Raw genomic sequence first — 16,737 nt, forward strand, 5'->3', positions numbered from 1 at the left:
GTTTATATCAGTGGTTTATATAGCGGATTTATTTTTCAAAGTGTGTTGCATAGCAACGTGAAAACGAAGCAACCATGGCGGACGTAGCATCCCCAAAATCAATTCCTTTGGTGAATAATATTATACACAGGAGTTCGTTCAACCATTTCAATTTAAAGGTAAGAACACTTAAAGTGAACTTCTTCGTTAACTTCTCTCCCGAGACACTATTCCACATTTGTTTAGTTGTATTTCTGTAAAAGTGACTGTCAGTCCATGGAATGGAATTTGTTCACAATTTTAGTTGTTTTTAATATTTTAAATTTATAACTTTTATTATTGATTTATTTCAAAAGGAAAAGTCAGTACTGACTGTTGAAGCAACTTTAAAACTGCTTACTTGCAGACATTCGGTATATTTTTAAATTGAATTGAATTTCCCTTCTAACAGCTATTTCAAATAACGTTGGGTTTTGCTGTTTTGCTGTTTTCTCTAGGAGAAATTAATTAATCGGCATGTACGCTCTATCAACCTTCTCACTCAACAATTCAAGAAAGGATTTGTATCTTTTTAGCAATGCCAAATGCCACTGGCAAATATTTAACTGAAGAATTTATCATTAACTTGCTACTTTATATTTTATCCCAACCAACACTCTTGATATCCTTGTTTACAAGCTTTTCCATGTCTACCCTTTATAAAAATATAGTATATAACCAAAAAACATAAGTATGTTTGACTTCATTAAAAAAAAAAACCAAAAAACATAAGTATGTTTGACTTCATTATGGAGAGTGGCTAATTATTTGTCATTTTTTACATAAAGTTCTCTTAATAAGAAAAAGATGATTGCAGATATACCAGTTTTGGGTCATTTGATAGCTGTTTGTGCTAGCAGAGTGGAGAATGATTTATCATATGAAAAACCACTTTGTGAAATACTAAAAGTTTGCAGGTAACTTTTATAGAGTCAAAGTAGTGATAATTAATGACTCTGTCAGAGATGTTTTGAGAAAATATCTTCTCATAGTGGATGAGTTCCAGTCATCAATACAGTGCACAAGAAGAAATAATTAACTGTTTGTTTTCATTTTAGCCATTAATATTACTAGTATTGAAAAATAGGCATCATCACGTCAAGAAATTTCAAATTTTTGTGCCATCAAATATACACATCATGATTTTCTGTTATTTTTTTATTTTTTAGCTTTTGCTTTTAATTCCCTTACAAATAGCTTTGAGGGTTTATTGTCGCTGCTAAGGACTGCATAGAGAAAAAGTCTTTTGTACCGAAGTTTTCATTGAGCCAATAGACAGTTGCCAAACTAAGTATTAAAAAGTTCTCACATTTGGTTTTTTATAGTAATCCGTTTCTAAAAGAAAAGAGTTCTGATGAATCAAATCATTTTAGTTCTGTTGTTGAGTTTATGAGAGAAGTTGGTAAGTTGTGAGTAACATGATTTGTGTTTGAAAGTTTTTTTTTGCAAAAAATTGCCTAGTCAAGTTCAAGTAGAGTCTTTAGATGTGGTGAATAAAGTGGAGAGAAGTTATTTGATCTCAAGTAAAGTTGTGTTGAGTGTTTTTCTCAGCTTGTTACGTACGTAGGAAAATGATCTATGGTATTCACCTACATTGCAGGGAGATGTTTAAAATTAATGCTGTACTTATATTTGCAGCTTTTGTAGCTACCATTGATGACAATTCGACAACTTCAACAACAATTACTTAACAGCTATTCTCGCCCATTTTAAATTTCCATCATTTTTAGAGGTTAACTGTTTTTCCAATATACTCACATTAAGTTTTTTTTTATTAGGCAATGTAATGCTTGTGAAAAATGCTGCAATCCACACTCAGATTGCCCAAAGTTTAACCAAATTCTACTGTAGCAAAGATAACCATATCGTTTACACAGGTAAGTTTAGTATTACGTCATAATCTGCCTGCAACAGGAAAGATGGCCGATCCACATTTCCCACAGTACATTTCGGTGGAAAAACTTTAGAAATCATAGGACGCGTGTGGACTCGTGAGAGGCCATTTTCACGAAGGCCGGAAAACGCTATCCACTTAATAGCAATATTTTTGAACCCTTCAACATCTCTTAAAGTGAAAAATCTACGAAAAAATTACTATCCAATAGATAACGCTGTTCTGAACATGTGCGCTAATATGGATAATTCACCCCCCCCCTGGTGTGACTGGATGATTTTATATTTATTCCTGTGGGTTTTTTTCTAAACTTCCCAAAACTTTATATGAAGGTAGGTACATATAGCCGAACCCCTTACACTACAGTATTGTACTTGAATTGTTTACGAGAAATATAGGAACGCTAATCGCTATTGGTTGTATTGCAACCACTGTAAGTTGCGTGCTCAGGCTGCAAAAATTGTATCAAACTTAATGAACACGGTATCTGATATTGGTAATTGTAAGTACTCGCTGCCGATTTTGTATTAGACTTTTCTTTCAGCAATAAAAAACTACTTGAAGAAAACAACTAGAAGAAACATGTTGCTAGTATCTTTGTGTGATGAATGAAGTTTGATGTAGCTATTTATCTCCAACTTTTAGGAATGGAACCTACCAAACCAGACTTCAATAGATTGGTGATAGAAAGAAGTGGAGTCGTACGATCTGTTGTCAAGGTTATTTGCCTGCTTAATATGCGATATCCGCAATTGTCAATAATTGTTAAGGTTTATGGAAAAATTGAGATATGGAGAGATAGAGACGTTTGGCGTGGAAAAATTCATGGACCGGTCAACCCCCCTGGCGGGGATTAATACTGGCCGGTATACAAATGTTGTTTGTTTGTTGTTTGTTTATGGAAAAATTGATTCAATTGAATTAGTATATATTATGTGAAAACATTTCCAATATTTATGAATATTAGACTTTGTTATTTATGATTTGATGTGAAAACCAGAACATATTGGCGGTGTTCGTAGTGTGCTTCATTATATTTACATTGAATTTAAAGTTTTCCAATGTGTATTTGGGTGCAATGACTAGCTTTTTTTCAAGTGAGCTTGTCAGTCGTCCAGTAAAACAAATCTCAATATTAAACCAAACCTCAAAGTGTACAGCAACTTCAATATTACTTTGCTGATATTTAATAATCACGCCTTACTGAAACCTCAGATATCTCCATATTGCATCCAGCATTGATTAAAAAACTACAGTGATTACGGGTATATTCATCTATGGTGCATCTGGTTGAGTTACGGGGACCATTTATTCATCTTTCATTTTTTAACTCTTCATGCTGGCAAACGATTTTTTGAATTTATCCGATTATAGTTGGGTGCAATTTCACTACGAATTACTACGAATTATTTTTTTGCTGTTATTTTTAGTGATTTAAAATTACTCCAAAGGGGTTGAAGAGGCCCATGACTATCTGGGGGTGTTAATTTGTGACTCTTGTAAATTTTGGCCCCACTTTCAGAGTGAAATTAACTCGAATATACGTGTTATTTTTAAGCCCATGTAGATTGTGTTGAATCTACTATACCAGTTGATTCAATTTTGTAAAGGAGAATTTAGAGTTAAAGAAAGTCTATCATTTCAACCCCTGAAGGAAGCCTTAATTTAACATAATCGATATTGCTATATTGCAAGTCTGTGAAAATATTAGTATTTTTTTAAAACTACGTAACTAATTTTAATTTTTCCCGTTTTGCTTACAGTGTTTAGAAACATGTAAAAATCTTGATGTTCGAATGGAGCTTATGGTCGCACTACAATGCTTCTCAACTTCTGGTATTAATTATGGCACTCCATATTAAATTATACGTTTTATTATTTTATATATATATATACATATATAGGAAGTTTATAATTTATGATTTTCCGTATAAAACAGTGCTCGATGCCCGAGAGCAGAGCGTAATATAGGTGAGAATAAAACTACAATTTCATCCCGACAATGTTTCGTGATTGCTCACTCTTCAGGGATTTAATCCATTTATTCATCTTTAAATCCCCTGAAGAGTGAGCAATCACGAAACAGGCTTGTCGGGATGAAATTGTAGTTTTTGTGTATTTTCTTCTCCTTACCAATATATACATATATATATATTTACAAAGTGTATTACAATGTGCCCTCCCGGCTATCACTATAGTAAAATGGTGACTCCTGCACTTGGGACACAGGATGTACGATTACACATTGTATGGATTGTATTGTAGAGTCAACAGAGCGCTCAAACCTTTGAAGGTTAGCTTTGCATAAAGCGAAAGCGGTGAACGTCTACGCTTACGAAAGCGAAAGCGGTGAACGTCTACGCTTACGAAAGCGAAAGCGGTGAACGTCTACGTTTATGAGACTCTCTACACAATCCGAGAGCGCTCAAACTTCGCAAGCGCAGCGAGCGTAATATACAAAGTGTATAACAATTTGCCCTCCCGGTGATCACCATAATAAAATGGTGACTCCTGCACTTGGGACACAGGATGTACGGTTACACATTGTATGGATTGTATATAAATAAACTTATATATATATATATAAGTTAGGAAGTTTATAATTTATGATTTTCCGTATAAAACAGTGCTCGATGCCCGAGAGCAGAGCGTAAATATTGATAAGAAAAAGAAAATACACAATTGTAGTTTTTTGTGTATTTTCTTTTTCTTATCAATATATATAAAAGTTATATATATATAACTTATATATATATAACTTATATATATATATATATAAATTTAGCTCAGATTTAAATTATCTGATCATAAAGTTTAGTTTTTTTACTACATATGGATAAAATGGTCGCAATATCTTTTCTTTTTGTCATTATTGAAATGAGCCCGCAATCCATATAACTTTGTTACTTCATTTGCTTGGTGAATATGGGTGGTACATTATTTCTGTGAGGATCATGCTTGACAGAAAAAATTTCTAGATAGTCTCTTGACGGTTAAATATGACTCAAACATTTGCTAAATACTGTCTTTATATTTTTCTTTGATTTTTTATATATTTTTCTTCATATCATTGATGTTGACTACGCCATTGGCTTTGACATTAACTCTCCTTAGGTCAAATTTATAGAGAGACCCTTATCTTCCACGGAGTTGATGTTAAATATTCTTATTAAATATTTTGCAGCGGTAAATTGTGATGACATGCTGTATTCTCATGCTGCCCGTATTGTTTGCAGTTCGTTAGGAGATACGCGCCAACTTGGAAGGTACATATACATATGTTTAATGCAAAGTTTCCATTGAAATTTATGTCCCTCGTAATTTTTCAGTCAGTGCATTTTTTTGTCGATGTTATTTAGCGTATAGTTTTAATTGTACTATTTAAAATTTACCTCCGATTAATGTATGAAGTTTCTAACTCCATTATTCCGTTGCATGTAGACTGCGCAAGTTTTCAGTCATAAATTAGCTAATAGCATGTCGGCTGTTTTTTTAAGTTTATTTCAACAAATGCATTTTCAAAGTTGTTATATCAATGACCGTTACTAAGTAAAATAACCAATACAACGTAGACATTACACCGTGGACAAAAAGAAAATCTCTCACATTTAAACCGTGGACAACAAGACAGCAATCGTTATTTAGACTATAACTTGTGATAGGTTTTGTTAATGTTGTTTTTTTTTTGTCATGAAGTCGATAAATGCCCACCTCATGATACATGAATCCAACTTGAATATAGGAGTTAATGGAGAAATGAAATATGTGTTTAAAAAATTTAATGGTTGATTCAAATTAGGAGTCAAAAGGCAGTGTTTTTCCTTTGCACTATCCTTAGTTACTAAAAATAGTAAAATAAGCAATGACATTGTAACTTGTGGTCAAGTCAAACAAATTTTTGTTAAATCACCCCCAAGAAATTTTGCTGTTGTATAATGATTATTAATCTGACCAATGTAGAGGAATATTTCTATGTGTGGACATTCTGTGGAATATGTTAGATAATGGATCGAAGTCGGATGTGAGTATTAAAGTTTTATGACATAAAAGTATTTTACGTAGGCTGCTGTTGAGTCAAGAATATTTTCGCTAACGTATCCACGGTCACATTTAGCTACTGTAATTTTGGAAATTATATTCGTTTGAGAAAAACCGTACGAAAGACTAAAAATTGTTTGAGAAAGACTGAAGTGAAAGACTATTGATTTTTGGATAATAAAATCTTACTTTCTTTAGGTTGCACAGCAGCTTCACTGTCTCGACTGCATCAGGTACAACCAGAAGTTTTTCGACAATTTTAACTTTATTTGTAATTTTAACCATGTTTGTAGACATATATATATTTGTTTAAAGATTGGTAATCCAGGCATTATATTGTTTAAAAATAAAAGTTTCTCCGGATTTTATAAATAATTATTATTAAATATTTATAATAAATTATATTATATATATAATCCAGGTTGGGTCAATCTTGATATAGACTGTTGGTGTTAATATTGACTAACGTTTTAACATCTTTAGCGGTTCATTAATTATTTTGGCTTGAAATCACTTGACTCCGAAGTTGACTATTGTTAAAGATGTCGAAACCTCAGTTAACATCAATACCAATAGTCCTTCTCAGAACTGATCTAAACGAATGATCTAAATTTACAAACATTAATGATTGTATAATCATAGTGGTGGGCTTGAACTTGAAAAGAAAATAATTGTAATTTTACCATTATAAAGACAGATCATGTATGTAGTTAATTGTGCGAAACTTTTTTCTAAATTTGACTTTAGTAACTTAACATTGTGTCAATATCTTACTCCCGTTAGCACCAACTAATCCCTTGTTAACTCTTATGTCTCGTGCAATAAAAAAATTTTACGTGCCATTGATGAGAACAAAACTGAAATTAATAAACTGTGTTTGTGACAATTTCAATGATGTAAAATTATCATCAAAATCATGGCTTTGGTCGCCCTTATATAAAGTTTGTTTCTTTGTTAGCTATTCAATATTTTATTTTTTGGTTTTTTTTAGAACGCTTTACGATGCATTTGTGTATCTTGTCACAAAAGGATTTAGCCAATCTGATAAACAGCTTAGGTAAGTATTTTATTGATTGAGAAGATTTTAGTGTATGGTTTCGCGAAGCTTATTTTGGTAACTTGGAGTAACAGCTTTTTCCAATCTTTCATCGCTTCCAGTTCAATTTAGTTTCTTTTTCGAACTATTGACATATGCAGTTTTGAATTTAAAATATTTTCACTTTTTCCATTGATTGAAAAATGATTAATTTGGAGTTTTTATCACTCATATATATTCATGAAAGGTACTATTTTGTTTATTCTTTCTGAAAGCTCAGGACACTCCTTCTTAGTCAGAATGAAATGTAGAGTTATTTATCAAAGAATATGAAGTTAACGAGTGATATTCTGTTATAATCATTTTAGGAATGATATTTTAGTTATGGCTCTTTTGATTGCCGATTCACGTCCAACTGCTCCGTTTGTGGTGAGTGATTACTTGGAAACGGTTTTCAAATAAAAAATATGTGCAATTGATGTCACATTATGAAATAATGTGTACTGTTTTCCTTAGCATTGCTTTTCTGATTGTTTTTTAACATTGCCGTCGCCAGGATTTTGCAAGGGGGGGCACAAGCTAAAATCGAATTTTGCCAGGGGGCATCTAGGAAATTTTTGAAACATTAATCACAAACATAAATAGTTTTAATTTTTTAACTTTCCAGTTAAACCTGGGTGGATTGGTACATTCTTCGTGTTTTAGCGTTGTGTAGATTGATTATTGATTCTAATGAAATGTTTTCATATTATAATACTCGCAGAATTTGCAGTATTTTTATGAGCCTTAGACTTAGTTAATGGCATTTGTACATTTTTGTGTCTACCAGTTTGTGTCCATTAGTGTACTGTCCACGGACTCGTACAAATTTTGTGATGTGTTGTAATATGGTTCACGACAAGCACCGCAATATCACTTGTTCTTCCTTGCACACTTGAATTACTCTAGAAGTATTGTTTTTTTAATTTCAAAGTAATAAAAAACTTAACGACTCGGCTGACAACGCAGAAAGCGTAAATGCAACGCAAACTAGTTTGCACAGCTAATAGAATGCTTCCTTGTACATCACTACAGTTGTGCGAATTCCGTAAGACTTACTTTAATGCCATGTGCTTCTTTTTAAAATTTTATTGCTGCATCTCAAGACGCTTTTCTAAAATTCAAATGGGAGGCACAACAAATTTTTAGGTGGGGGCTTATGCCCCCCAGCTCCCCCCCCCCTCCTTAGCGACGCCACTGCTTTTTAAAATTGTTCGAACAAGGTAGTCTCCAGCAAAAACAATTAAAAAAATTAAATGGTTGCGTGCTTACTCGTAGTCGTGATTACAATAAAATAACCTTCAGTGTTAAGTGTGACGAAGGAAATTTATTATTAAGAGTTTCAATGCAATATAATTATTTTGCTTACCGGAATTATTATTGAATTAATTCAAAACACTGCAACATTTAATTTGTTAGAATACTGCCAATGGTATTTGCACTCTTGAAACATACAGTCTGCTTTATTATGTCGTTCTTGATTCGTTTTCATTATTGTTTTAGGAAACTGGTTTCACCAAGTTTTTAGTGTTGTGTGCCACATTAACTGAAGGTATAGAGCATTTTAACATTCCAGTAAATATCTAGCTCAATGTGCGAAACATTCAACTTAGTTTAAGAAGTACCGTTCATAATCACCAAAAACCTTGAAAATAACTTCTAAAATGAATGTATTTGTTATATTCTACTCTGATCAGATTGCACTTATAAGGTTTTTTATAGTACGTTGAGCACAAAGGATGCTAATTGAAAACAAACAATGAAATTTATCGACTTAAGTTTCTGGAACGTTCTTTATTAACTCGATCATAACCATGCATTAATGAATGATCATTTTTCAAAAGAATGGATGTGTAATTCGAGCTCAATGCATGTCTTAAATTTCTAGTAAAAACAAGAAATCTTTTGGTTCGGGATTTTAAATTTGAACAGGTATACTTAATTTGCTGTTAAATTTATAATGTTTTTTGATTTTAAAGCCTAAAGCTTATGACTTAATGCTTACTGTTGTAGTGCCGTGAAGATTTTGAATTGAAAAAACTTTTGATTTCTGCAATGGTAACAATGTCAAAGGACCCCACAGCAGTTCAGGTAGTGATTCAGTAGTTAATAATGTTGATGGCAGTTTTCATCCTTAGATTCCTACTTAGAACTCGTGTAGACAAAAGAACATTTTGAAAATCGAATAGTCCCAAACGGACTATCTCTCTTGGTACTCGAAACTCAGGGTGCTATTGCGTTACATGTTACGTTTCATAAGGAGATTTCGGCTTCAGCTACCCTATTCAAAAGGGTGTCATTGTCGCAAGCTTGGGCCCATCAGAACACTGAGGTGCTTTGCGTAGAGTGCTGTCAAGACGTCTAAGCCACTGTGACAAATTTGACACGGAGCTTCCCCTGCTATTTGACATGTACTGTGTATTTGATCTCGTTTATATATACATGGTTTGTTTTAACTTTGTTTCCTATAATGCTCAGATGAATTCACTTGTAATTTGTGATTATTTAATGATCATCTCCCAAAATTTTTCGAAGTCTTCACTTCTCGTTTAGGCGAAAGTTTGAATGGTCAGTCTTAATACAGGGGTGGCGGAAGCAAATCACTTTTAGTAGGGCACAACGAAATAAGTCAAAAATCGTTTGAAGGATGAAAGGTTTTCCACAGTTTAAAAAGTAACAAGAAATTTTATTATTTCTCCTTGTGAAATATCATTAAGTTATTAATATAGTTTTGACATTTCAGAAATTTATTTGAGAGCAAGTCACCGTGCCCACCTCGTTCTGCCGCCCCTGTAATTTAGGTTGGTTAATTACTTTAGACTTAAACAGACAATTTTTTTTCCTTATTTCACGAACCATTGCAATATATGAATGGCTTATGAAGAAATATTTATCTTTTTCCAGATCATGTCGTCCAATCGTTTACTGCTTTCTTTATTCACATACATTAAAGCCAGCGACTCGTTGTTACTTGATCTATGGTCACCATCACAGACTGAAGAGTTGCAACTAGAGTCATTGTCGGCGCTATGTTCCATTGCTCCGTTGTGCATTAATGATTATCTCACATGTCAAGGAAACAACAGACTTTTATTGTTGCTTGAATGGTGTATTGGTCAAGGTTCGTAACTTTTCTCACATGTTAAAGAAAAAATAGGCTTTTACTGTTTCTTGAATGTTGTATTGATCAAGGTTTGTAACTTCTCTCACATGTTAAAGAAAAAATAGGCTTTTACTGTTTCTTGAATGTTGTATTGATCAAGGTTTGTAACTTCTCTCACATGTTAAAGAAAAAATAGGCTTTTAGTTGTTGCTTGAAACTATGAATGATAACTTGATCGACGTTTGTAAGTTCTTTAAAATGTTAAAGAAAAATTTTATTTTTGCTTGAATAGTGTGTTAGTCAAGCTTTGGAAGACACTGCGTTTTAAATCACACTACCACATACCAGGGTCCTCCATTTCAAAATGAGTGATGTGAAAGATTAAACAAATTATTGCATGTTTTCAAACCAATTTGTATTCATAAAGTGTAATAAACAGAGAAGACTTATAATTTACTTTTGTTCTCATAGAATTCAGGTTTGAACTGTTTTTTTTCACATGATTTAGGTGACTATGGTGGTCATGGCAACAGCTATCACGCCGAAGGAGGGCGTGGTAACAAGAGAGCTCAGATGAGATATTGTCTCCGTTTGTTGAGAAGTATGAGTTCAACCGAAGATGACGCGATACTTCAAGATCTGTCAGATCAAGGAGCTATTGGTCAGCTTACTGGTAAGTGAATATTTCTCTCCCAAAAAACTTTGTTCCACTATTGTTGAATGTGATTTCTAAGTTGTTCAGTTTTGCATTAATTGGATGTAAAAAGAAAATAGTGTTCCCTCTTATCCCATGCTATCAATTTGGGTAAAAAAGCCTTCGTAATGTTGCGGTTTCTATGTGCTGTGTAGCCTAGCGGAGGAAGATAAGCCCTTAGGCATATTTGGTTTACCTGTTGTCATTGTTTGACTGGAGTTCTGAGAGCTGACCTCACTTTTCCACCGATTATTTACATATACACAAAAAATAAACCTTTTCCTAACTTTTTGCTGGTAGGCTATAACCCATGATGCTCTCAAGATTTTTGTTAAGTATATTATGTAATTGAAGACAGTTTTTAAACCTCTTTTATTCTAAGCGTTCTTGTTAGATGTTCATGCGTGCATTTCACGGCGGCAAGGTAATCTTTGCAAAAATCATTTTTAGGAATTCTTTGGAATGCCAGCACAAGCTGTGATGAAAATGATAATATTGACATTGAAATGCAGTGCGATATGCTGCTTATTTTATCGTGTCTTTGTGAGGGAGATGTACATAGAAAGGTACATATAATTACTTATTTTTGTCCTATAAAATAAGAGAAACTTCAAATGAAACAAAAGTTCTGCAATTATTTTATAATATGAGTTACATTTAATAGTAGTTTACAAGGACATAGGAAGACCGACAATAGATAGCTTTAGTTTGGCAAACCTCAACTACCAGCTTGCCGTTGAAGAAGAGCCTCTTCACGTTAAAAACTATGATTAATTTTTGCGTTTTGCCGTTTGCCGTTAACGCCAAACTAAAACTCTCCAATGGTTGAAGGGGGACTCATATTTATATACGAATGACATGTTGTTGTAAGCTCCTCTGAAATGTTTTGTTTACTTTTCTACGGATTATAACATGCATATGTGAATATGGACATCACGTCCGACCTCAATTCTCGATCTTCTTACGTCTATGGTAGGTTAAGAAACTTAACACAAAAATGAATCCCTCGTGAAAGAAATATGTCATATTTTACTCCATCAACTATATAGGTCTTTTACAACCTTCATTTTGGTAACTTCATATGATCATGTTGGTGATTCCTTTGTGTGAATTTTCGTTCTGTATAATAGTATTGTGCTTTCTTCTCGTGTGTTACGTAGACCTGGATCGATTATTCAATGTCTGCGTGCCAAGTTGATGACATTGTCAGGGTTTACTTGAGACACAATTATTTGAAATTCAATTTTCTAGGAACTATTTACTTGTAGCGGTGTTGATATGATCGTTGAGCCAAGTTGATGACATTGTCAGCGTTTATTTATGACACAATTATTTGAAATTCAATTTTCTAGGAACTATTTGCTTGTAGCGGTGTTGATATGATCGTTGAGTTTTTGAAAAAAGATCTTGTTAAAGTGCATAGTCCATTAGGAGACCATGCATTGTTCCTTGCAGCTGTTGAATGTGTGTGGTAAGTTATGATTTTTCTTAGTCTCTTGTAGAAATCTAGAGTAAGTAAGGTTAATTCAGTCGTCATTTCATTGCTCTTCATCTTTCTTGATGTAACTATTAATGCTATGATTTTTGAGGAAGTTTTGCAATACAACTGTAGTTTATTACTATAGTTTTTTGTCATGTCTTTTAGGTCGTCGGTCTTGGGTTGCGACATGTCAGAACAAAAATTTCTTGAAAAACAAGGAATATTTTTGCTGTTAGATCTATTAGAGGTATGCTTTTAAGGGACGAATTTGATGAAACCAGCATTAAAAATTTCTATACTACCTACTGTACAGTAGTCGTTACGTTCATACACGGTAAACCTCGTGTAGGCATAGTTGGTAGTTTTGTCTTGGAAAACACGATGTCTTAGAAATAAACCTTCTTACTTTAAGAAAAAAAATTGTCATTGTCGCTTTAGGTTTTGTTCATTATCCGACAGGTTTGATTATTCAGGCTGTGCATGAAAGTTTACATACATGTGTATTTACTATAACGTGTTTTACATATGCTATTCTACTTATCAACGTATAGTACATGCCTCTAGTTGTGGCTGTATATATTTTAATGTTGTGTTGCGTTGTAGGGGAGTCCTTCTACGATTCAAGGGGTCGTTCTGGGATGTCTTGTCGATCTTTGTGAGAATCCCAAAGCTTTATCGCATGTCTATTCATGGCGGGGTAAATCGAATATCACGACAGGCAAACTGCTCATCGATTTATGGAGAACGGATGAAATCTCACTAGGTGTCGCTAGGACCCAGCAATGGTTGATTAAAAGTATGAAATATCACACTAAATTTTAATGCATTTATCTTGCAAAATTTTTCCTGAATGGGTGTAAATCATAAGCGAATTACAACTTTTGAAGCATTTCGTCAATGGAAGATCCAGGTTTGGGCAAAATAATTCACCCTTGCTCATTCCTGGATTTCATTTTCATTTCAAAAGAGGGAGAACATTGTATAGGTTAAGATAATTACGTATGCAACCTAACCAATAGCGTTATTGTGAACGTATTTTGAATTTGAAATTTAGCTTCTGAAATTAATTTTTCTTAACCTGTATGCACTATTTCATTCATATATAAAGTCATTTCTTGCACCAGAAATGTCTCTATAGAGCCGGAAATGTGCACGCTGTATTTTTTTATATTTGTTGCTTGTGATATTTGTTGTGTTTGTGGCGTGTAGATATTATTTTTGTTGCGTGTTATTTTTGTTTAGTGTGTGACTTTTGTTATGTTTTTGGTGTGTATTATGCTTTCCACATGACTATATATATGTTGTATTTGTTACTTGAATAAAGTAATTTCCTTCGCAGTAACATTAGTTTTATTTGTAAGAAATTGTGATTATTGCAATTTTTCAGACTTAAGTCAACCGTTAATGGGGAAAGTTCAGAGAGACAGTGGGAGTAGCAATCCACTTCCCGCCAACGTTGCTTCGCCAGCTGTCGTGGAAGTCTCGGAAAGCATTCGGGCTAATATCTACACAATTTTCTCGAAACTTGGTGAGTTTAGATATTTTGAAATAATGCCTAATATTCATCGTTATACATAAATATAGTTGATTTGGTTTTGTCAATCAGTGGATAACAATATATACCCTGCTCTGCATGTCCTTCATTATCCGAGCAACCCCCATTATTTTTTAGGATTCAACGATATTGCTGGGTTATCAACAATGGATTATGTTACCCTTGCTATCATTGAAAATTATTTGGAATTTAAGGTATGTGATTGTTGCTCAAGAAAATACACGGTCCAAAATAATCTATTTAAGTTTTGTTATGTACATGCAATTGCAAACCTTCCATCAATGGAAAATGGCTCTTCAAGTAGTTTTAAATGTACAATAACTATCCTAAAGTTATATGTTTTTACCATGCAGCCAGCTTTTTAAAGGTTTCTAAGTTCATCTATGTGCAATTTTAATTTCAATCATTTCAACTCAAATCTCTTACTACATTCGGCATGTTATAGTAAAAATGAGAGGAATAGAAAGGCTGTTATATATAAATGAAAAATGTGTTTTAGGTTTTTGAGGTTTGGCAAGAAATATCGGATGAACTCGAACGTGAAAATTTTTGTCCCGTCTCCCCTGATCTGGAGTGTCTTAAAGAAATAAATAGAATGTTTGAAGAACGTACAGCGAGTATTATTTCATCCCAAGAAGAACTTGTTGAAAATCAAACACAGCAAGATCTCACAGAAGAACAAGCATGTTATGATAAGGTAAACAGTAAGGATTTATTAAAGATCTTCTTTGTAATAAAATTCGTTACAAAGAATCGAAAGTGGCTCTTTTATTGATTGATGTAGTTCAACGTTATAAAATATGCGTCCTGTTTGTGTATCGAGTTGCCTTTCCTCCATTTTACTAATTCATTGCACGATTCAATTTGAGGCAATGCTTGTTTTGTCTACGTTGTATTAAATCTACGTATCATCCATAAGATGACGTTCATTTTGCGTTTTTACATCGTTAATTATTTCATCTTTCAAGTAATGTCATGCAGACTTTCAAATAAAAATACTAAAATCGAAATTTTTCTGATGGCTTCCACATTCCTTCCCTGTGGAAAAGTAACAATAACATTCTTCATATTTTAAGCACTAGATACAATCAAAAATTCAAAATATAAGTAGTGTAAACGTCGCACATAATGAAACGATAAGTGAATGAAGTTTTTTGTAACTTTTCTAGGTTATCTGATTTATTAATAACAATTAACATAAACTGCTGAGGGAGAAAACGATTCTAAGAACACCCATTTATTTTCCTCTACATGAACAGTGATTTATATCTTATTATTTATTTATTTCATGTCAGATTCTCGTCCGGTTATATTATCCGCCAAAACATGTATAAAATACTATGTAAAGTGAAATTTTGCTGCTTTAATGTGAAGTTAGTTATCTCCCATGCCTCCCCGCTTCTGACGCGCCTATCTTCATGATATTTTAAAAGCATTCTTATAGTAATTCTTATTTTGTCAACTTTAAGTTGCAATTATCTCAAAGTAGCACATTCGTCTATGATGGAATTTCAAATCATGTAGCTCACAATGTATTCTTTCCGCATTTTTGTAATATTTTGTTGTCATTGTGCAAACCTTTCTTTTAGATAGTTGAAAATCACGAGCAACGAGAAAAGGCGTTTAACGACTTTTGTGATTTCCTTAACAGAACCTCAGACTACGCTGTGCTCAAAGTAAAATTCATAGATTTTTAAAAAGTTTGAGACGTGATGTGACACTTGTTTTATCTTATAGGAGTACGTAAACTTTTGATTCATTCTTTTTCAGGCAAGTAAAAAGAAACAACTCGCAGACATTGACTCATCACGACTTTATACCTCGAATGAAGAAACAGAGTGAGTTCACATTGATATATTTGCATTTCTTTATGGAATTGACAAGTGTATGTTTACATTGATTGTCATTATAAACTCTCGTAACTTTTGAGCAAGTATTAGCGGTACTTCTAAGTAAAAAGGACTTTCCCACGTTTCATGTAAATGTGGGATGGCATTGAATCAACCGGCAATTACTTGGCTTGAAATTGTTGGACTTTTTTCCATCCAGTGCAATTCTCCTACAAAAATGTGCAAAATAATAAGTTTGTGTTAGACTTTAACATATTTGGATTTGTTTACTAAGATGTTTTAGACGTTGAGAATCAATAATTTTTGTGAATCAGTTTTTTTATCTTAATTAGGGACGAGGTACTGACTACTCTCCAATCTAACGTGACGACAACGGTGAGTATTTATTGTTAATCAAGTACAAAACTAACTGCATTTTATCTGTGGATGTCCTATTGTGAAATATCACAATGTTGTGTCGTAACTGACATTTCTGTTGATAACAACCATACAACTAATTGTATGTAAATTTTTATAATAATAGACTTCATTCTATTCTATGATAATACGTATACACCTGTACTCCCACAAAAATAAACTTCAGTTGGTAATTTAATCGTATACACCATAAAATGAACTGACCTATCAGTTGATTATAACTACAGTGGCATTTTAGGAGCTAGGGTTCAGCAACTAAACGAATACAAACTGTGAAGGGAATGTTATTTTGTTGAAAATTTATGCTTTGTACATACAAAGTTTTTGGTATTTTAGTTTTAATTGGAGTGAGTTTGATTTCGCGATTTATCGTTGAAATTTTCATTTAGACATTCTGTGGTCGTTTGGTCGATATGACAAGTGATGCGATTGACAAAAGTTTGGAATTTACGTAAAATGTTTGACATGAACGGGAACATCAATAAAAAATTATGTTGTTGTTATTTTTCCAAGAAAAGTTTCCGTGTATGTTCTTTGTATAAATATATACATGTATCTTGTTGTATAAACGATAAAAAATATGGTGATGTTGACATCTTTTGTGGCAGTGATC

At 33.1% G+C, this 16,737-nt stretch overlaps 1 protein-coding gene across 1 annotated transcript; it reads left to right on the plus strand.

Moving 5' to 3' along the window:
• Positions 1-63: 63 nt before the first annotated feature.
• On the plus strand, positions 64-16,717 carry LOC124439839 (cilia- and flagella-associated protein 69-like). Its single transcript, XM_046990099.1, has 29 exons — positions 64-158; positions 336-392; positions 477-542; positions 826-935; positions 1,344-1,420; positions 1,797-1,895; positions 2,558-2,631; positions 3,676-3,748; positions 5,097-5,178; positions 5,873-5,933; positions 6,149-6,183; positions 6,942-7,007; positions 7,355-7,415; positions 8,529-8,577; positions 8,914-8,957; positions 9,039-9,116; positions 9,930-10,146; positions 10,637-10,801; positions 11,273-11,388; positions 12,175-12,293; positions 12,468-12,549; positions 12,906-13,098; positions 13,690-13,830; positions 13,975-14,051; positions 14,357-14,554; positions 15,447-15,533; positions 15,628-15,695; positions 16,040-16,082; positions 16,514-16,717. The coding sequence occupies exons 1-29, from the start codon at positions 75-77 to the stop codon at positions 16,577-16,579; spliced, it is 2,688 nt and encodes an 895-aa protein (XP_046846055.1). The 5' UTR covers positions 64-74; the 3' UTR covers positions 16,580-16,717.
• Positions 16,718-16,737: the final 20 nt, after the last annotated feature.

Source organism: Xenia sp. Carnegie-2017, unplaced genomic scaffold (genome assembly GCF_021976095.1).
Source record: "Xenia sp. Carnegie-2017 unplaced genomic scaffold, XeniaSp_v1 HiC_scaffold_2, whole genome shotgun sequence".
In the NCBI taxonomy this organism is placed as follows: domain Eukaryota; kingdom Metazoa; phylum Cnidaria; class Anthozoa; order Malacalcyonacea; family Xeniidae; genus Xenia; species Xenia sp. Carnegie-2017.